This window comes from Typopeltis vanoorti, chromosome 21 (assembly GCF_054136105.1).
Source record: "Typopeltis vanoorti isolate ZY-2024b chromosome 21, IOZ_Tvanoo_1.0, whole genome shotgun sequence".
Taxonomy (NCBI): domain Eukaryota; kingdom Metazoa; phylum Arthropoda; class Arachnida; order Uropygi; family Thelyphonidae; genus Typopeltis; species Typopeltis vanoorti.
This window is the reverse complement of record NC_143569.1, coordinates 25,661,853-25,685,359: the sequence shown is the minus strand read 5'-3', so window position 1 is coordinate 25,685,359 and position 23,507 is coordinate 25,661,853. Positions and strand designations below refer to the sequence as shown.

At 34.6% G+C, this 23,507-nt stretch overlaps 1 protein-coding gene across 1 annotated transcript in view; it reads left to right on the top strand.

The window, feature by feature from the left end:
* The window catches only part of LOC150094683 (cell adhesion molecule Dscam1-like), a 216,207-nt gene extending 204,956 nt beyond the window's left edge, over nt 1-11,251 (top strand). Inside the window, exon 25 of the mRNA XM_090411621.1 lies at nt 11,121-11,251. Coding sequence (XP_090267747.1) covers nt 11,121-11,251 — 131 coding nt within the window. The remainder of the gene's footprint in view (nt 1-11,120) is intronic.
* Nucleotides 11,252-23,507: the final 12,256 nt, after the last annotated feature.

Below are 23,507 nucleotides of genomic sequence, written 5' to 3'. Positions count from 1 at the left end.
GCTATTAATTTACTACCCGATTATTCCTTTTGCTTCCAAGAGTTGACAGTTTCGTGAAATATTTGAGGGCTTGCATGAACAAATAAGACTTTTAATTCACTGAATCAAAAAAAAAAGTCTCTGGCTACTTTGTGGCATGAAAACTTCACAAGGAAAAAAACTGTTATGGTCTTAAGTTTGTATAACACATCAACGACACCCAATTTGTTCATTTAAATTTGCACATTTTATTTGAATGAAATATTATTTACAAATTGTATTTACTGAATCTAACAATACAGAAAATAAATAAATTGAAAAATACATCGAAGAACCTTTGAAAAATACATTAAAGGTTCTTCCCATGCTTATGGAATTGCCATCCTGTGGTTTTTGACAATGTGACTCTCATCTGAAAGTTAATTTTTCATTTGGTGATTGTTGGGAATTTATTACTGTAGTAAAATTAAGGGTTGCATATTTATTTTTTTGAAACCAATACGTATACTTCAGAGAATTATTAAAAGCACAGAATCTTTCGTTATGTTTCCATAAGCATTTAAAAGTACACGTTATGTTTTCACGTTTTGGGCATCCAATTTCATTTAAATAGAACAGGCCTCCCTATTAACCTCATTAATCGTTTGGATTTTTCTCTTCCTTTGGCAAGTAATATTTGATATTTGAATGTTGATTCTATCATCCAATTTCTTAGTTTGTCCACAGGTAGTGAATCAATTTCCCACTTCAGCTGATGGTTATATTTTATTCACCAAGAATTCTGTTTTTTAACTCTTTCAGGTGATTCTTTCCAACTACAAGGCGATTTTGTTAATGCATATCTTACAATAATTCCATAAGAAATACAGATTTCTTTACGAAATAAATTTGAACTCTTATTGAAAAGAAATTGGCAATCAATTATCCCAAAGATAACTGAAAATTCGTATTTTTTACCCACTGTCGATTTTTCATAAATCGTTTTCCATCATTCTTCTTCTTAGATTACTTCATATGGCACCACAAATAAATATTTATTTTTTATTTCACTGATTATTAGCTCTGATTGTATTTTTTATGTTTACTTTCTGTTACAAAATTCTAAACAATTAAAACTTTTCACAAAGAAACTTTCAAAGAATTTTTGGCTCACCCGCTATTTTTACATTACCAAACAAAACACCACAACACAGAAACAGCAGCTGCAGTGGATGAACGATTACCTTAAGTCCAAAGTTGCTCGACTCTATGGTATTTTCTTATAGTACTGTTTACACTTACAATGCTCTACCCTGACCATTCCTTCAAAAATGAACCTTTTGCACAGATGACTCAATGACATGTTTTCACATGCTGCTGGATATACTGTTGGTGTGTTATTATCTTACTTTGTGTGGGGAAAGGTAAAATTAGTATATGTGTAATCTGGAGAGTACAAACATTTTTTCTATACCAAACTTTATGATTTAAAGTCATGTTTTGGTTTAATTATCTGCTCTCTCTCTCTCTCTGTAAAACAACCAAATTCCAACAGTTCAGATTTTCGATTATGAGCGAAGTCATCATTTGTAGATATCTTTCAGTGATGTCACCTTGAACTGATACTGGTAACTTTTTAGGAAAAAAAAAATTTAAAAAAACACGTTTTTTATGATAACTTTTTAGGAAAAAATAAACACGTGTTTTTAATTTTTTCCTAAAAGGTTATCATAAAAAAGCGTTTTTTAATTTTTTTTTACTAATTGTTAGGCCAAGAACTTTTCAGACCACCCTCATAGATTATATAGAATATGTAGAATACATATATGCAGGGCTCCAGAAATGCAAGTTAAATCTACTAGCCACAAAAAGAGGGCCTGTGTAGCTCAGTGGATGTGGCGTTTGCACACCATCGCGCTAGGCCGCACGAAGGAAGTCTTGGTTTCGAGTCTAGTCGGCGACTAGAGGAAATTTTTCTAAGCCTTTTTTCGACCGGTTCCCGAGTTAGTCGATCTCTGGCACGGGCAAGCAGGTTTTTCCTCCTGGAAACTCGGGTTTTTCGTCCTGTAAACTCAAGAAAATCGACTGTAGAACCCACATTATTTCAGACATTAAATATATTGTGTTAGGGTTAGTTACCACGAGATGGCGGCACATTTGAGCCGTCTCTCTTCGCTGCGTACCGCTTAATTAGTGATAGGCTTGGGCCATCTGTCTCTGATTGGGTACCAGTGGAGATTGAACTGCCCACTCAGTCTCCAAAAGTTAGATAGGGCTAAATGGCCTCGCCTACTCCCGTATATACGGGAATAAAAAGGCGTTAGCTGATTTTTTTTTTTTTTTTAAAAGTTATTGGTATCAGTTGGAGGTGACATTACTATAAAGATATCCGTGAATGATGAGCTCATTCATCTCCACAAGGCTGAGCAGACTTCTTCTGGAGGAGAGGGGAGTATTGCAGGGAAGACCTCTGTCACCCTCTTGATGACCTTTTCACTTCCACCACCTAATGCTATTTTTTTTCCCATCCCAACAATTTCGGACATATGAGTGAGAGAAATAGTCACATGGTCTAACATCAAAAACACTTTTTGAGGATACAATACTTAACATAATAAGGACAAATAATATAGAATACCCTTCGAGCCACAGAGATAAGATTTGCCCTATGATGTTTCAAAGTAACATAATCTTACATCAGCATCATATCCAACAGCATGTAGAAACATGTCCGTGAATCATCTGCATGAAAGTTTCATTTTGGAAGGAACGGTCAGGGTTAAGGGTCAGGTAAACAGTACTATAAAGGAAAATCAAACGAGTCAAGTGTCTTTGCAGTTACGGCAATTCATTCATCCTGTGCAGCTATCGTATTGTGTTGGCATGATGGTATCCAGGAAAGTAAAGTAAAATAATGGGCGAGCCACAAAAGTCATTGAAATTTTTGTTCTTCAGGAAAATAGCATGAGACAAAACTCTTCACCTCGCTCTAAAAGGATGGAAACCGATTATTATTTTAAAAAGACATGTACATTGTGATGTATTTATCCAGGACCACTTGGGAAAAGTTATGCAGGAAGTGGTCTGATATCCTCTGCTATTTGCAAAGAAGAGTTGACTACAAAATGGACCTCCTCGGTGAGTGTTATATTCTGAAATGCCAAGATGGGGAACTAATACTCGATGATACAGGAGCTTATGGAAGTAAACTTTTTTCTATTAGTTGTAAAGGAGCTGAGAGATTTTCACCAAAAATGTATGACACTGATAACCATTTACTATTTTTGGAAACTGAATTACCATCTATTTGTATCATGGGAAAAATTATCGCTAATCATTTAAATTCATCAACGGTAAAATTAGACTTTCAAGATTTTATCAAATTCGATACAGATTCTTTATTTTGGGACATTTACAAACATTTTACAAAAATTGTTCGTGTATATTTGCTGACAAAAAAATATACAGAATGTTTAGGGGGGGCATGGTGTCATTTCCAGTCTGATGCAATATCAAATGGATGGAATTGTGGTTACCATGGTATCTGATTTAAAATCTCTTTTGTGTGACCAGCTACTTTGATGTAATATAACAAAGAAACAGCGAGTAACAAAAATTTTATTCATTGAACTCTCTGGAAAATGTTAAGAGTCTAAACTAAACATTGTGAAATATTTTAGGTAATTACATGATTTAAATTTTTCTCAGTGAATATACTTGTAAATAGAATTTCAGCAAAATAAAATATGCACTTGTAAACTTAAATGAACAAAGATGTGTGCTTTTGTTGTTGTGTTTTTCCACAGTGAATTATTTACTCAGTTATTCTGATTAGAACTTGATATTTAAATCCACAACTTTATATCTTAATGCAATTCTGTTTAATTATTTTTTAAAAAAACACAACTGTGAAATTAATGCCAGGGACAGGAAAACGGTGTTGAAAACTGATATATATTGATTATTTTAGAAATTGTCTAATGCTACCTATTGACATTATTTGAGTTATCTGAAAACAATTCGTTCCCATAATCGAAAATCGGAACTGTTGGAATTTGGTTGTTTTACAGAGAGAGAGAGAGCAAATAATTAACCTAAAACGTGACTTTAACTCTTAAAGTTTGGCATAGAAAAAATGTTTGTACTCTTCACATAACACATACAAATTTTACCTTTCCCCATACAAAGTAAATAAAAACACACCAACAGTATATCCAGCAGCATGTGAAAACATGTCATTGAGTCATCTGTGCAAAAGGTTCATTTTTGAAGGAACGGTCAGGGTAGGGCATGGTAAGTGTAAACTGTACTATAAGAAAATACCACAGAGTTAAGCGACTTTGGACTTAAGCTAATCATTCAGCCACTGCAGCTGCTGTTTTTGTGTTGTGGTGTTTTGTGTTTGGTAATGTAAAAATAATGGGTGAGCCACAAATTCTTTGAAAGTTTCTTTGTGAAAAGTTCTAATTGTTTAGAATTTTGTAACAGAAAGTTCACATAAAAAATACAATCAGAGCTAATAATCAGCGAAATAATAATAATAAATAAATATTTATTTGTGGTGCCATGTGAAGTAATCTAAGAAGAAGAATGAAGGAAAACGTTTATGAAAAATCGACAGTGGGTGAAAAATACGAATTTTCAGTTATCATTAGGATAATTGATCCAATTTTTTTGAATAAGACTTCAAATTTATTTCCTAAAAGAAATTTGTATTTCTGATGGAATTATTGTAAGATATTCATTGACAAAATCACCATGTAGTTGGAAAGAATTACCTGAAAGAGTTAAAAAACAGAATTCTTGGTGAATAAAATATAACCATCAGCTGAAGTGGGAAATTGGTTCACTACCTCTGGACAAACTAAGAAATTGGATGATAGAATCAACATGCAAATATCAAATATTACTCGCCAAAGGAAGAGAAAAATCAAAAACATTAACAAAGTTAATAGGGAGACCTGTTCTTGATTTAAATGAAACTGGATGCCCAAAACGTGAAAACATAATGTGTTCATTTAAATGCTTTTGAAAACATAACGAAAGATTCTGTGCTTTTAATAATTCTCAGAAATACATGTATTGGTTTCAAAAAAATAAATATGCAACCCTTAATTTTACTACAGTAATAAATTCCCAACAATCACCAAATGAAAAATTAACTTTCAGATGACAGTCACATTGTCAAAAACCACAGGATGGCAATTCCACAAGCATGGGAAGAACCTTTGATGTATTTTTCAATTTATTTATTTTCTGTATTGTTAGATTCAGTAAATACAATTTGTAAATAATATTTAATTCAAATAAAATGTGTAAATTTAAATGAACAAATTGGGTGTCGTTGATGTGTTATACAAACTTAAGACCATACCAATTTTTTTCCTTGTGAAGTTTTCATGCCACAAAGTAACCAGAGACTTTTTTTTTGACTCAGTGAATTAAAAGTCTTATTTGTTCATGCAAGCCCTCAAATAGTTCATGAAACTGTCAACTCTTGGAAGCCAAAGGAATAATCGGGTATTAAATTAATAGCCAGAATTTTAGTGGAGACCTTTACACCTGAAAAGTCACAATACTGTTAGAGTTTGGTTATTTTACAGAGCCATTAAATATTTTAAACCAAGACATGTTACTAAAACTCTTAAAAAGATTGCTGTAGAAAAACGCTGCGGAGAGTTCAAAACCTTGTTTGTCTCATATCTGTTACTTAAATTACTAATGCTAAAGAAAAAATAAATAAAATAAATAAATTCCACTTACAGAAATAGGTTAAGAGCACAAGGAATCGAAGATAAAATTAATAGTCATATTGTTTTTTTTAAAAAAAAAAAATTTAAGCATTAATTTACTACAGAAATAATTTCCCACGGGAACCAAGAGTTCAAAACTGAACACAGGATTTCTCACCTGGGTACAACAATTTGGTGACCGGATAAGAGAAATATCTTTAAGATAAGACTTAATGAGAAATCCAGAGTGTTGGAAAATGAATTCACATACATTTTATATATTTATTAATTTTGCTCAGTTATTCTGTTAGAATATGAATTTTAAAAGTAAAATACAGAAAATAACCAATCAATTTGAAAAAAAAATAATAATAATAATTTCACTTGTCAGAATTCCATCCTCTAACAGCAATCGGAATTCGAAACCGGAAATAACACTTATCCTATATGAAACGGCACATAGACTTTCCCACCAAGCTTGGGAAATCATAGCATGAGCAACAGTGGGAAATAATTAACACAGAGAACCAATCAGATAGTAATCTGAATTAAGTAGTCAACTAGCTTTTCTGGTTATTTACAGAAATATCTTTTAACTCCTATGTTTTGTGGTGTGAATATATGTTAGCCACAGTAACCTATAATGAAAAAGTGAACTGCATTTTCAGACTTGTGTTTGTGATCTGTGAATATATGTTAATAATCAATAAATTGGAATATTCAGAAAACCTAGATAGTACCAAGGTGTTCCTATTCTGGAAAGAAATGCAAGTTTTTTTTTTTTTTAACTTGAACATAACAATTGATAATTGTAATTTCAATAATCACTGCTTGTATGTTTTGGTAAGCATAATTCTAATACTGAATAGTTTTTTTTCATAAGAATAATCATAGGGTATATATTAGAGTATCAACATGGATACATTAGCAACTTTTGATGTCTAATGTGTATGAGTGTGTGTTTGAGAGTCACCAGCATACAATTAAATTATTCAGAAAAGCTCGAAACACAGCCGCCAATAGACTGTACTCTAAGAATTCCCACCCTTGAACAGGAAAGAAATGCCCCAAAATGTATTGGAAATTAGTACTACCATCTATAGAAGAAAAAAAAATTGTATGTTTCAGTGACATAGCATATAATTAAATTATTCAGAAACCCTCGAAACTGTGAATTTCCAAACACATAACGTCACGATTCTTATCTCTAAATATTACCCATAAGGCAATAAGCGAACCAAAAACACCACGTGATGTTCCTGACAGACGAGGGCCCCAGCGAAATTCCAAAATCTATAACAACAAACATTCATGTCACTATTCCTCATCATATCTTGATTTGGTCAGAAGTGTCCCACCAATCACGACACGATTCATTATACACTAATATATCTCCCTTTCCATTCAAAACAATAACGTCACTTATCTTAATCTGATAACAACAAACATTCACGTCACGATTCCTTACTTCTCTTGATCTGGTGAAAACTTCCCCACCAATCGCGACACGAGGCCTTATCTCTACCATCACCCACAATTCCATATGCGAACCAAAAAATCGCCCACAATTCCCTACGCGAACCAATACACAAGAACTGCAGCCATTGACACATATGCCCCCAAGGAAATTACCGACTTTCCTAACTCATGAAGCCACGCCCATCAGAAGCATTTGATCACTAGTGCCTCCCCTACTACTCACGTGGTATACGTATGGGACGAGAATGATGCCAGCGGAAGTGACTGCGATCATGTGACTACACTATGTAGATAAAAGAATATCAAGCGTAGCAAAAATTTAAATGACAAGAAAACACCACATAACATATGACACAAAACGCCCTAGAATAATAATAATACAATAAAATAAAAGCAGAAAACAATAAACACAATATAACAACAAAATGCTGGAGCAAATATCATCCATAACACCACACACACGCACTTTATGAAATAAAGTAACGACCAACTCAATATACACTAAAAGATAATTATTTTGTACCGAGATAGGTAAAATACGAAGAAAAGTTAGAGTGGAAACAGCCAATGAAAAACCTCCAAGTGAAGAAATATCAGCAATATCACCGTATTGCTGATATCAGGAACCACCAGTACACTACTTAGAACATTTTAGCAGCGGTCCTACGAAGCTAACCTAAACTTTTAAAGTCAAAAAATAGCCACAGAGGTAGTACGAGAAATATTATCATCATAAAAAAAAGGAAATAAAACGACTAGTAACAGCACGTTCGTGCTTAAAATTGAAATTTCCACTCGTAACGGAAAGAGTAACTTCAGTGAATGTAGAACGGTACCCTTTTCTAAGAAGTAGATGCGATTTTTGCTACGATTTATCAACCTGGTGGGTGAGCGAGACGTGAGCACAATAATGCTCTCTCTCTCTAGGATGGATTAATAAGTTCGAGAGCTGTTGGATTATCTGATTTCAGCAATAGGGACAGGTGGGTTAGTTATAAGAAATGGCCAAACTGGTTCGGTCCTTTACATGTTTTTATGTTTTTCTATGATATGACTTGAATCTCACAGGGATAAAGGGGGGAGGGGGTCTGAGCAACTTGTTTATTTTATTATAATCTTACAGTGAAGTTTGAATAAACAGTGAGCATACACTACGATACTGTCCGACTAAGTTAGGGCATTTGACAGAATACATCAAATGCTGTTGAATAAATCGGAGGATATGGGACTGCAGTATAAACTATTGACTTGGATAAGGGGGTTACTGGCGGATAAGTATCGAAAAGTGCGAATCTGCCAGATTTTTTGTGACTAGTGGAACACTCCAGAGATCAATGTTTGGACCCCTTGTTGTTCAATCTATACGTTAATGATATTGGGAAAAATCTGACAGATGTTCAACTGTTTGCTAATGATACAAAAAGCAATTTTAAATGCTGCTGATATACAACACTTAAAGAATGATTTAGTAGGCTAAAAAATGTGGGCAAATGATAATGGGTGTCAAATCAAAGTTAGTAAGTGTAAAGTTATGCACTTTCGAGTGGAGATTTCCATCTACCTACTACTAGTATATTGGTGGGACCATAGGAAATCGAAGTTTTGAAGTCACATAGAAAATTGCAAATCCAATTCTGAGACATGTGGCAGAAACTAACATTCACATAACTTGGTACAACTGCACGTGGACTGCTATATGCAGATTTGGGATTCTGATGGGATAAGGAAGCTGTAAACTGGGTGCGAAGAAGAGTTAGATAATAATATCTAGATTATGGTATGTAGATTACGACTTAAAGTATACGGGCTATAAACTTCTGAAAGGTGTTTTGGGATATCGGTTGATGGAATTTTTCGTTATATGGAAAAGGGCAAGGAGGCATGCGGGGAAGATGGGTTTGTGTGTAGTTAAGAAGCGGTTGAGAGCTACATTTTTCTCCCACTGCACAGAGCGAGTGGAACAGTTTGCCTGTTGAAATGGTACATACATCTGTGTAAATGAATTTAATAGAAGGGGATGAGAGCTTGTGCGGATGTCAATGAGTCCCTGTAGGTCTCTGATAGTAATAATATAGGAAAAACAATAACACCACATTTATCTTAGAAATTAATAAATTCTGATTGCTAATCACGAAAACAAACACCTCAGGAAAAATAAAGAGATTAAGAACAAAATATCACATCATTCCTTTAAAAACAACAACACCAACACTGAAGTGATTAAAATTAACTTACGAACAACAAACACACTCCAGTACAAACAGTTCCAGAAGCACTACCACCACCGCTAAAAATAAATAAATACAATAAAACTCGCTGGCTGTGGGCAAGAAATTAAGGAAGCACCATTCGATCAAAAAAAAAAAAAAAGGAAAGAAAAGAAAAGGAAAGGAAACTTCTCGATAATCATAATGCAGCCAAACCAATAACATCTTTCCGCTTATGTCGGTGTCAACACACAAGTAGCCATGGTTTTAATGTGTTCTTAGTTATCTTAGAATAGTAGCTTTCCTATATTAATGCCATGTACTATATATCTATTCACTTCTTTAACTAGTGAAAATGGTAGCGTGAGAGGTGTAGATGCTCTCCTGCAAGTCTCTGGATTCCTTGGATGAGTCATGTAATAACATTTTTAATCATTCCAATCTTGGTTTTTTTCTTCTACCCTTTCATCTGTATTTACCAAAATTATGAAAATCTCTCCGAGTTCCCAGATTAAATACATAATCTCTGGATTACAGGTTTGCTACAAATATTAATATTCAGGAGACGGTTCCAGTTTAAATGTTTATTACTCATGTATTATGGTTTCACGACTACTAACTTTTTGATTTAACTTAGATTATTTTTGCTAAATTTATTCTACACGTATAAAGTAGATCTAAAGCTCAATATTTTATTGCTGTATCCCAATGCTGAACGTCGTTCATCGCCATTGTATCCATTTTGTAATCCACATAACTGTCGTCTCTTCGTTTATATTACTAAACATTTGGAGTCGCCCCTCTCATCTTATCGGCAATAATATCAACTATTAAATTAATCTGTTTTAATTTTTACTCGATTCCTTGTATTAATCTACATTGAAAATCATCTCTACTTGTAGAGACTGTTCGAATAACAGTCCCTTTTAACTGTCCAATTTTCTGGTTTGTACAATATTGTTCATCTTCCTTTCAACCCTAATGAAAAACCTATCACATAACATAACTTATCTCTGCACCCCTTTCTCTCCCTCATTCCCAATAATATTAACAATATAAAGATCACTATCCCAAATTTCCAAACGTTTCCATCTCAGTACGCCTGCATCATCCCTTCACCTAACTCGCGAACTGTATTCACTGTCTCTTGTCTAATTCTCAAGCCTTTCCCCTGGAGTCTATCCCTCAATATCCTCAAATGCCCTCTGGACTTCCTGTTTCCTTTCCCCAACCAGCATAATAGCAAACAGCACAGCACTTAACTCTATATGTATTGTCACATTATTACCATTCAATAATAATGTGGAAAATAAGTGCCAAGAACAGAACTGCGAAGCAGTGTGACCTTAATGTTTTAGTTTTCCCATTCATTTCTTACATGAATGTCATGTCCACTATCCAATACATTTATACAAGAATACACGACTCCTGAATATCCTTTATTCAGAGCCAAATAAATTAACTGCATTTGGTATTATCGTATGCTTTCTTTAGTTCCATAAAAATCAAAACCCTAACTCATAAGATACTAACATCCGACGCTCTATTACTAATTATAGGATATTTTAAGTAGCTTTAAATATTCTCTAATTTAAAAGATAACCATAAATTCACTTAAAATATTTCATTATCTTTTAAATCTATAAAATAAAAAAAGAGATAATTTTCCCTTTTAGTCAGTTTTACGTTTTATTGTAACTGCATTTTTCTCGAATATATTAGCAATGTCTTGTTTCTCTTTCAGGAATGGATGGCAACGCTCACCAGGTAGCCGTGCCAGATAAAACTGAATACAGTAGTAATTCGAGCCACTCCGAAGTCAGTGGAGAAAAACTGAGTAGCCAGTCGAGTGGGAATCAAAAACCCTTGCGGTGACAAAACACTCGAAAGGATATCGTATTCATCCCCTCAGACGAAAAAAACTTTTGCTTAAGTGTACAGGTTGATATGCCAATAAAAACTTTTGTTTAAACTTGTCCAAAGTTAATATCCAACATAAAAGATGGGCGACGTGTCGGTCAAAGATGATAGAAATGATTTAGTGAGCGATGTATTGGATCTACAAGGAACAGAATTTGACAAACTTTGCGATAATTTCATTTTTAAGAGGCGTAGCCAAATGTGTCTTTTTATGTGGCTCCAACCCAATAAAGGTTATTGTAAACTATAGTACATTCGTACCTTAGGTGGACTAAGGACGGACACACACAACACTGAAATTGAGCTCTAGAGACATGGAACTTGTTTGGTCTCTACAGGTCTCCAATAAGCAGGAGGTTGTCTCACACCTGGCCGTGAAATTCATCTAACTGAAGAAAATCACAAATATCTACGCCTATGTAGAGATTTGAATCCTCAGTCTCTTGGATGGAAAGCAGGTAAGCTAACCACTCGGATAACCAGACCCAAGACAATATATAAAAGCACTTTTTTTTTGCCCTCACTATTAACTTTAAAGGTTACATACTTGGGTTTTATTAAGGCTTTCAACAGAGTATTATACAGTCGAACAATATACTAATCGACAAGAAACATTAATGATAGTGCTTCTTCAGTAAATCAAAAAATAGCCAAAGAGAAGCCCAAGTCATTGGAATGGGCTTCTCGTTGTCAGAATTATTGCTTCGGTCGATTTAGTTTTGTCGGGAGGACAATACATACATAGATAGGGTGGTCAGTTTATTATCTACACCTGCGAAATAGCAAAAAGCATCCACACTTTTCCATAAAACATACTGAACTCATCAGAAGAGGAAGTGAGTAGACCGATGAATTATTGTAGTGAACCTTACCCTCCTAATAGTTCTATGTCGACGTTCCATATGATTATGATATGGCGCATTACCTAGTTCTAGATTTCTAGAACTAGGTGACCTTGTCTGCCCGTAAATGTACAACATGATCGGTGTGGCTCTGTATCTTATATTAGGCGAGGTCGTCTGCTGCTCTACTTAATCCAGGGCAGAGTATGAATGTCAAGGATGACATCCGGTATGCTCCTGTCTAGACCATTGTTGTATTGTGCTGCTGTTTCACCGATTGTGTCCTATCTGTTAGGCTGCATTGTTTTTAAATCTCCTAACGCCTTCAGATGACGTTTGAGTATTTCTTATTGACTACTGTCAGTACACAAGAACTTATAAACATTCCTGAAGGGGTAAGAATTTCTATGATGCTTGCACCGGCGCAGCTACGACTCTCGCTCAAAATCATTCGAGACGTACCTGTTAATGTCTACACATGCCCGCATAATTCTCTGCATCTGCCTACCTAGTTTATCAATTAATTATACTTGAAAGAAATTTCATTTACCCAAGCGTGAACAAAGACGTTTACATACGAGTATCTTCACTACTACTTGTATATTGAAGCAGGACTTCACAGGATATCCCATCACACTGCTTTTCGGAAGTGTCTGCAATACACTATGTCATAGTGCAGTGGTGGCGAACCTTTTTTTTTTTTTTATGTCCGCGTGCCAAAAGTTTACAAATCGGGTTGCTGACGTGCCGGGTACGTCAGCAACTAATTAATACAACATTAATTGCAGAATTTTATTGAGACAAGTTTAAAAATTAATATAGAATTTCATAATGAACACATAATTTGACATAGACATTGTCGTATACAAATTAACCTATTATCAATTTACTAATAAGATTTTTGCTGTTGTACGTTAGATGCCAAATGCTTTTCATCAGGTTCATATTTTGTCACTTTTAGTAATACACACGCGGAACTAAATTCATCAGTCATTCTATTTCTTAAGCTGTCTTTTATAAAATTCATTTCGAAAAATAATGACTCAAGCATATGTAAAGGAGAAAATTGATAATATAGCCATCGCTAGTTTTTTTTTAAACAACAAAAAGGTTTCGGGAATGGCATTCCAAGTTCTCAATATTTCCTCTTCCGCATTCTTTTTAATTGAGCCCAATAATCGATCATTTTCCATTATTTCCAAGTCATTTCTCAAATCGACAAACTTTTGTAGAACTAGATTGAAAACCGATTAGTTGCATTTCTATATCTTCCAAATTCAGCCACTCGCAAATCTCCAAATAGAGTTTATCTGTTGATGTTGTGTCCGGATGCAAAATAAATTTTGATGTCTCTGCAAATTGCCTGAACTGCGTAAATCTTTAAAAAAAAATGTTGATTATCGACTGAATAACTGTAGAAAACTCTGTCAATTTAACTTGATCTGTTAAGACTTTTTTTGTATTTGGAAAATATCAGAAGGTATTGGAAATGATGTCACGATTAAAAATTGGTAATTTAGCTTCGAATGCTTTGATTAAATCAAACATGACAAAAATTGTCTTGTTAACACCATGCAGTTTAACATTTAATTCATTTAAATGTAAACAAATCAGTAAAAAAACATTAATTTCGAAAGCCATTCGACGTTCATTAATTGATTGTATTTTTCAATGATTTTCTCATTATATAAAAAAAGTCTGACTTCATCTAAACACTCAAGAAATCTTTGAAGAACTTTCCAAATGCTTAACCATCGGACGTTGTTGTACGTAAGTAAACCATTGCACACCGAGTTTACATCGCTTAATAATTCTATAAATTTTTGTTTATTTAAAGCGAGTGCCGCTATAAATTTGACCAATTTTGCTACAATGCTCCTAATATCTTCCAGTGGCTTGAAACTAGCCTTTCGCATAAAACCTGCTGATGTATAATACAATGAAAACCCATAACTGAATGTCCAATATATTTGGTAAATAAATTGACGAACCCATTTTCTTCTCCAGTCATACTGCGAGCACCATCAGTAGTCACTGATACAATTTTGAAGGGATCTATATCTCTTTCAGCAAGTGCATTTAGAACTGCCTTGCAAATATCTATTCCTTTTGTTGTTGTTGCTAATGATGTTAAACTTATCAATTCTTCTTTGATGTTATTCCCAACACAATGAATAAAAATTGCTAAACGAGCTGATCCAGTTATGTCAGTGCTCTCATCAAGACAAAGAGAAATTAAACCAGAAGATTTTATATCTGTTTTTTTGCTGATGAGTTATATTTTTAGCCATTTCTATGATTCTATCTTTCACCTTGTTTCTAGCCAAAGGCATATCTTTTATTCTTTGGATAATTTTTTTCTTGTTTTCAAAATCTTCAAAGAGAACTGGTGCGCCTTTGAACCATGCTTCTTTTATTTATTCCCCATCACTAAAAGGTTTCCCGTGATTAGCAATTACATTTGAGGCAAAAATAAATAAATAAATAAATAAAAAATAGCAGCAGTTATATTTGAACAACTGCTGATAAATTTCATTAGGGTTGTTAACTGGATATTCCTATTTTTAATTGCCCGAGCAATAAATTCTTTCTGTTCGTCCTTGCGATTTATTCTCAAGGAGCGATTTATGGTTTGTCTCATAATGCCGTTTTACTGACGACGTTCTGCACACAACTGTCTCGGAACATAAAACGCATATTGCTTTATTAATCATGCCATACTCTTCACAGTCCACCAGCTTTGGAACTCTCTGCTGCTTGACTGTGATAATTTTCGTTTTTTATTTTCACCGGCCATGTTCGGTAGAACTGTAACAAAATAATTCACAACTTAAATCAAATGCATTTTTTATAGTTTAAAAAAAAACCAACATTTTATTATATGCCTAAATTAAATTATCTTTATAATTCCCATTTACAGTAACAAAAACAAAACAGTGCACATACGCAACAATAATGCACCTGCCGTTGCTTATTTCTGCCTACTAGCGGATGCGCGGTGCGAAATGCATAATGAACGCACGTACGATTAGAAAAGGGAAAAGTCAGGGAATCCTAAAGATTAGTCGTTCTCAATTCTTTTTCTATACTGAATTTTTATTTATTCTTACTGTATTAGAGGGCTCAGTCCCAACAAACTTACTCGTAAATACCGTTCCCATTTTTTAAAGTTCATACATTAAAAACTAACATAAGTATTAATATTATATAAATTAAGTGGATATTAAATCCAACATTATTTCAAAGCTGACTATAGTAACTATAGAATTTTCGTGGGAAATTTGGCGAGTGTATTCCAGTAAGATCTCTGGTCAAATTTCGCAAGAAACGTCTATAGTTTCTGTAGTCGGCTTTGAAATGATGTTGGATTTAATATCCACTTAATTTATATAATTTTGTATCGCCGATGTGAAACCTTTTGGTTATTTATTTTAGTAAATAAGTATTATTAATAATTAATTATGGCATAATCATAAAGTATTAATACGCTTAATGAATACGGTGCAGCATGTCGACAAATATAAAAGTACGCATTTAAATTAGTTATCAATCACAGAACTAATGCATGCTATAATAGTGTAGTTTCCTCAGGCCAACATCATTAAATTAACTTGTGGTAAGTTTCATTGACATATCCCATTCTGATCACCAAAAATTTATAATATTATTCAGTATAAAACTGATTATTTTATTATTAAATTGATTTTAATTATGTTGGTTTGAAAAGAAAAAAAAAATGGTAGTGAGAAAAATAATTATGCATTGTAACTCACCATAGAAGTCAGCGAAGCAGGGGAAGCAGTAGAAGGATGTCGACTTGTCGGCAAACGCTTACCGTCGAATATAACTTGCCCTCGTGTATAATTGGCACCCCTGATTTCACTTTACGAAAAAAGACATTAAAAGGTTTTGCATATATACATCCCACAACAACCATTATATATTGTAGATGCAAGAAAAAAAAATAGTTTTATTGTATCCCTGAATAAGGTACAGTGGCTTTCGCAGTCTGCGTAATATATTTCTCATCAAATAGTGCAATTAGAGACAGCTGGAATAAAAATGGCGCCTAACTAATGAATCACATGTACCCTCTCACAGAAACTATGCTGTATAGGCAAGCAAAACCATATGTTGCACCGGGAACACAGTATCTAATTAAAACTATTGTCCAATTTTTCAATAACATGAAATAAGTTTTTGTTTGATTACATTTGAAATTCTCGATGTCATTATGACAGATCACAGAGGCTAACTTAAAATAAAATTCTACCACGAATTGAAACACGCCATATAATGCTTGTGTGAGTTCCCCTTCCAGCTCAAACCAATCATGGGTTGAAACTTTGTGTGAGTTGAGCCCGCCGGTAATGAGAAGTTCTGTCGGAACGATAAACGACACCCCGTTGTGAATGTCTTAAAACTAAGAAATATATAGTGAATGTTGTTATGACAGTTGCAGATGGTATAGAATTCGGTTGGAGAGCATTCCAACTCAAAAACTGTCGGTTCCATTTGCCTTCGGGTGCGTGATCTTTTGTTAATACCGCACCAATCAAATTCATGTCTTCATAGCTGCTCTCTCCTGTAAAACAAAATTTAATTTGTACGTATTGTAACAATTAAAAAAAAGGTTGAATAATTTATAAGCGTATAAAAGGATATCACATGAAAATCGTTGACGTGCCGGCAAAATTCTCGGGCGTGCCATAGGTTCGCCACCATTGCACTATGGGGTCACTACCCCAGACGAGGAATAGGACTTCTGCTGCTAAATCAGTAATACTCAGTATCTACACAAATTTCGCTCCCACTAATAACACCTTAATAAAGATCAAAATAGTGAACTAAATGAATGGTAGAACGGTGAATTTGCCGGTTTGATCCTCTCAATGTACTGCTGAATATACACGTCCGAAAAGAAGAGTTTCGCATTATGGGATACCTGAGAAAATTTATGCGAGTCGAGATAACTGAAGATACATCACATGCAAACGATGAAATCAAGAATATAATTTCTTGTTAGGCATAATCTACCTACTGACTCATCGTAAAAACGTATTTCTATCTACTTCGTTTACTTAGTATCGTCATATTAATTCTTAACAACGGACCTTATTTAAAAGCTTGGATTTAACCACAACGTTTGTCCATAACACTTTTTTGAACGCGATCCGATCTAAATTTCTTCATGAGTCGGTTTGCACACCCCTATATATGTTGAATACTTCAGCGTTCGTTGAATTATGTTCACGTACTACAGCAAATTAACCCATTTTACATGAAACTCAATGAACGTTACACTACCATGTTGAAATATTTTTGCTTCAAATTGTTACACCATTTTGGTGGGATTTCGAGAATCGTTTTGAAGCAAAAATATTTCATAATGTAAAATGTTTTTGCTGAAAGCTACTCCTAACAACTTTGTCGGTTATTTAATTTATTAAATCTCCAGTCAATAAGCAGAGAATACGAAGATTATTTTTGTTATATTTTCACCACCGTGAATTGTTTTTTTTTTTCAGTTTGAAAACCACTAAAAAATTATTCAAAAATACTAAAGTGATCTTCAAACTGCGATTCCCGAATAAAATACATAATTCATTGATACATACACATAAGAAAAATACAAGATAACAAACATCCCTAAACTTGGCTTGCATATAAGAGAGGTTCAGCATATGTCGCGAGGTAGACGCACAATTTAGAGGTTTAGGTTGACTAGGAGGAAAGTCAAACATGAGTTTATTCACTAATTAGTTACAAAAATGATGCTAACAAAAAAAGTACTATTGTAGAATAAATAAAGGCTATTAAAGGCTGTGAAGACATGAAAAGTGAATAGCAAAAAATATTTTAATAAATCCACAGAGCGAAAAATTAGAACCGAATGACGGGCTACAGCAAGGAGTTCTCAGTTTGGTAACATTTGCAAAAAAAACTCCTCTAAAGAGACGTTTTAAGAGATTTGTCGTAATTAACATGAGAAACTGTTGGTGCTTGACATTAAAAATAGAATTAAGAAATGAATGGTTTACCTTAACATAAATGAAAATGTCTTAATGCTCATGCCAACACCCGCGCATAATCCCAACTAAACTAAATTCTGAACTCTTTCCCGACAATGAAAAACTTGAATGACTTAATAACTTTCGAGACTGGATAACTGCAGTTTTACTCAGAAACACTCGATCTAATATCACATGTCCTTACAAAACGATAAATGAATGGAATTATAATTATATGAAATCATACTTACAAGAAATTTCCAAACTTCAGAAGAAAGAATGAGGTACCAACTAATAATAAATCAGTCTGGTATTTATAAAATAATAAATAAACAAACTTCTGTCTTGTACGTGGCTTATTCAATATCAAAAGTATTCGATGAATATTTTACCTGAACTAACACGTTTGCTGAGCCTTTCAATATCTCCATTTATGTTTGTTGTGGCAAAAGATTTCACTTTTTTTTTTGTTCTTTCCTCACACTCTTGGTAGAAAATATCCATAAAATGAATACTGATTTATTAAACTGTTAAGATTTCACAAAGATAGGCACTTAATCACTTCTCACACGGATGCCTGCAACCAGTATTACAAGCGCATGAATACTAGTGAAAATCGGCAACAGTAATGCACAACTTGCTGAAAATATCCCACTGTTGAGAACAGACCGTACTTCTCGATATTAATAATTATTAACATGCATTAGTTCTGGTTTTGAATATTAACTACTCAATCGTTGGAACTACAATCGATGACCCTTAAATTATGTCGCTCCAGGGAGGTGTGTGTGTGGGTGTGGGTGTGTGCAGAAAAAAAAGATTCAGAAAAATGCTACTCTACCTGAAAGAATGGGGATGTTCTACTCTATTTTTCTTTCTTTCTTTTTTTTTTCGAGAAAGTGACATGTCACAAATTCATTTCGAATTTGTGACATGACATCACCTTAGGATATTTTAAAATGATTTAATTTTTAATGATTTACACTTTATGGTTTAAAAATACAGTAGTAGACGTTGATCTGGGCAACTATCGAAGTATAAAGTATAAAGAGAAATTTTAATAATATTATTATAATATAATTTTCTTATATTATAATAAAATTATTATAATATAATAATATTATAATATTATTTTCAAGGTAAAACCAACGGCCTGTTAGATTCATTTTATTCGTACTTATCTCAATTGAACCTCAACTAAAGGATTGTATTAAAATTCGGTATGTCATTTCCACAGGGCTACACAGATATACAATCATTTTAATTATATTTAGTTAACTTTTGCTATTTGATAGTAACTGCTATGTGCAAAACACATATCAAACGACTTCTAAAAATATGCATCAAATAATTTGAAATGAAAACATGAATTTTAAAAACACGCAGGAAAATGACATAACAGTAGGATCTGCTAGTATAGATTAAATCAGCAGTTCTTAAACTGGAGGTCGTGACACTTTTTTTGGGGAGGGGGAGGCGATAAAAATTCTGTGGGGGTGATAATAAACATTGATAAATGTGAGTAAATGAAATAATAATAATAATTGTTGTTGTTGTTATTGTTGTTATCATCATCATCAGACTTCCAGAGTCAAGAGACTCATCGCTGGAGGTCCCACTATCACACATAGTTTATTATACAGTGCCTTAAATATAATCACCGTCTCCTCATTCACAACACTCTCAAGCCAGGTATTCCAATAACCCACGACTCTCCATGTAAAAAACCTGCTCCTCGTCCCCTTGCTTACACACTCTTTATACAGAGTCCAGTGATGACCTCTTGTTTTCCCCAGTTCTGTGTAAAACCTCATCTGCATTAATCTGATAATAACCTCTTAATAACTTATATATCTCAATCATACCTTTCCCTCTTCCTTTTACCACCATTTCTTAATCTGTCTGAACATTCCAGAGACCAGAAACCACCTTAGTCAATCGCCTCTGGATATTTTCCAATATCTCTTCATCAGGTGACCAAATCTGTGCACTGTGGCCAAGTCGAAGCGTTATACGGTGGAATTATAACATTCTTACTTCTACATGAAGTGTTCTCAATCATTTCCACAATCTGCTGTGCTGTCTTCATGATTCTACCAATGTGTCTGCGAAATTTTAGGTATCCTTGTCCACAATCGCTTCTAGATCCCTTATCTCCACTATTTTCTCAAAACGATTTCCTCCAAATGTATACTCTGTATCCTATCTCTGCTTTTCAAATTTTAAAACTTTACACTTTTGAATTATAGTCCTACTTACTTGTCCATTTTGCTAGCGCATTCAAGTTTTCTAGCAAAGCTCCGACATCTGCTTCATTCCTCATAGTTCTCTCCAACACTGCATCGTCTGCAAATAACTGCATATCCCCATTCAAATCCCTCCCAATATCATTAACATACAAATTAAACGGCGACGGTCCCAAAATAAACACTTGGGGCACACCACTAGTAAATTTCCTCTTCTCATATATCGCTCCTCCATACCCAACTTGCTGGTGTCTATCAGACAGCAAATTGCTTATCCAACGTACAAATCTACTCTCCAACCCCATCCTTTAAAGGAGGGGTCTCAACTCAAACGCAGCAAAGGGCCAGTCAATTCGATGTATATCTTACGCGGGCCGTATTCAATATTTTTCTGTGAACCAAAACATAAACTAAAAAAAGAAAGGCTCTAATAAAGGCCATTTTGTTGCTGGGCCTTTACGACTTAAGTAAAAAGTTACACCACCGTTTAAATTTTAAATTTATGACCATTTTTATTTTTAAATTTTAAAAATATAACAAGTTTAGAAAATATAAGTTCAATTACATTTTATTCATACTTTAAGAAAATTATTTAAATAAATACATAATTTTGACTTACAAAAATGAAGATTTTTATCTACGAGTACTTTTTTTAATTTGATTTTGATCCTGAAACCTGACATCTTTTCCTCTGTATAACATGTCAATATCTGCTTTTTCGTTTCGTGTTGCAATATGAAGTATTGCATTTAATCTAGAATCTTTTATCCGTGAGCGGAACTTTGACTTATTAAGTTTCATAGTTGAAAATAATTGCTCATATACATAGCTGCTTCCAAAGATTGACAACATTTCTGCACAATAAATTTAATATTTGGGATATTTACTGCCGAGGTATTTATAAAAATTTGGTATGCCAACTTCGTTATATTTATTTTTTAGTTCAGTATTGAACTGAACTTCGATTACTTCCATTTGTAATTCGTCGTCAACATTTTCAATATTAATTTAAAAAGGTGAACTGGATAATAATAATTCATTATTATTTCAAATTGGTTGAAATCAGAAAATCTTTTTTCAAATTCAATTTTTCAATTCTTCAATTTGAGGAATGTACTTTTCAGCGTCACTATTATATCGAGAAATCGATTTAAGTGTAGGAAAGGGGAATAAATTATTCTTTGCCAACTGGGTTAGAGTTTTGCTAAAAATGACTTAATTGAATCATACATATGCCATATACTATTCACGTCCTTGCAGAGTAGTATTCAAAATGTTTAAGTGGCTTGTTATTGCCAATTAAAAAGGCCAAGTCTTTGCACCAATCTTTATCGGTGAGCTTAGGAATCAATTTTCCTTTGGATGAAGTAAATATATCAATTTCTTTTAAGAGTTCAAAAAATCTTTTTAAAACAACGCCACGACTAAGCCACCTAACCTCCGTATAATATAGCAAACTGCTGTATTGTGAATCTAATTCATCCAACTTCTTCTTCTTCTTCTTCTTCTTCTTCTTCTTCTTCTTCTGCAGCTTCTCCCACTCAAGTGAGGTCACTGTTGAGAATGAGTCTTCACACCTTCCTGTCTTGGGCTGTCACCACATCCAAGTTCTTCATCCTCAAGTGCTCTTCTACCAGCTCCCTCCATCTCTTCTTTGGCTGCCCACGCTTCCGCCTTCCTTGCACATCCATCTGCATGACCCTTCTTCCCACATATTCGTCCTCCCTCCTCATCACATGAACAAACCATCTCAACCTTGCCTCCTGTATCTTCGCTCCTGTTCGTAACTTTCACTGTTCCCCTGACATAGTCATTTCTCGGACGATCCTTTCTGGTCACACCGCACATCCACCTAAGCATTCTCATCTCTGCTACTTCCATCCTGCTGATGTTATTTTTCCTCAGGGCCACAGTTTCTATAGCATATGTCATAGCTGGCCTCACTACTGTCCTATAGTTTTGCCTTTGAGATTGATCAGCACCCTCTTATCGCATAACAGCCATCTTCCTCCAGTTCCTCCAACCTGCTTGTATCCTGCATCCCACTTCCTTCTCAGCTCCTCCGTCTTCTTCCACTGTTCAACCTAAGTATCTAAAGTCCCTCACCTTCCTGGTGACATTTCCTTCCAGCGCCAGATCTGTCTCCTGTCCACGGCCCAGAGTGCAACACATATACTCTGTCTGACTTCTGCTCAGTCTCATACCTCTCTCTTCTAGTACTTTTCTCCATCTTTCCAGCTTAGTTCCCGCTTCTTCTCTTCAATCTGCACAGAGCAAGATGTCATCTGCATACAACATTGTCCAAGGCGCATCTTCTCTCACCACCTCTGTTACCACTTCCATCACAATATTAAACAGAAACAGACTTAATGCTGACCCTTGATGCAAGCCAACTGTTACTTGAAAACTTTCTGTCTGTCCCAGACAGGTCCGAACACTTGTCTTCACATTTCTGTACATTTCCCGCAACCTGACATATTTCTCCTGCACCTTCTTCTCCCTCAGACACCTCCAGACTTCTTGCCTTGGCACTCTATCGTATGCTTTCTCCAGATCAATAAATGCCAGATGTAGCTCCCTTTGTTTCTCTCAATACTTTTCCATCATCTGCCATAACCCAAAGATAGCATCTGTTGTTGATCTACCAGGCATGAAGCCAAATTGTTCCTTTGCAATCTCCACCTCCTTCCTCAATCTACCATCAAGGACCCTTTCTAGGATTTTCATTGTGTGGGACATCAACTTTATTCCTCTAATTTTTGCAGTCTTGTACATCCCCTTTACCCTTGTAGATGGGGACAAGAGTACTTTCCCTCCATTCCTCGGGTATATTTTCCTGTTGGCAAACTTTCATGAACAGTGTCCCACAGCAGGCTAATTCCCTCTTCCCCCAGTGCCTTTCATGCCTCCACTGGAATTCTGTCGGAGCCCACCGATTTTCCATTCCTCTTCATGGCCTCCGTCACTTCTGATCTTGATATGCCATGGTCTTCACCTGTGCCACAACTCTCTTGGCTTCTTGCTTTCTCTCTCTGTACACCTCACTGTCCTCTTCGACTCTTGACTCATCCCACTTCTGCTTTGCCTTCCTCTTAGCTGTCACTGTCACTTG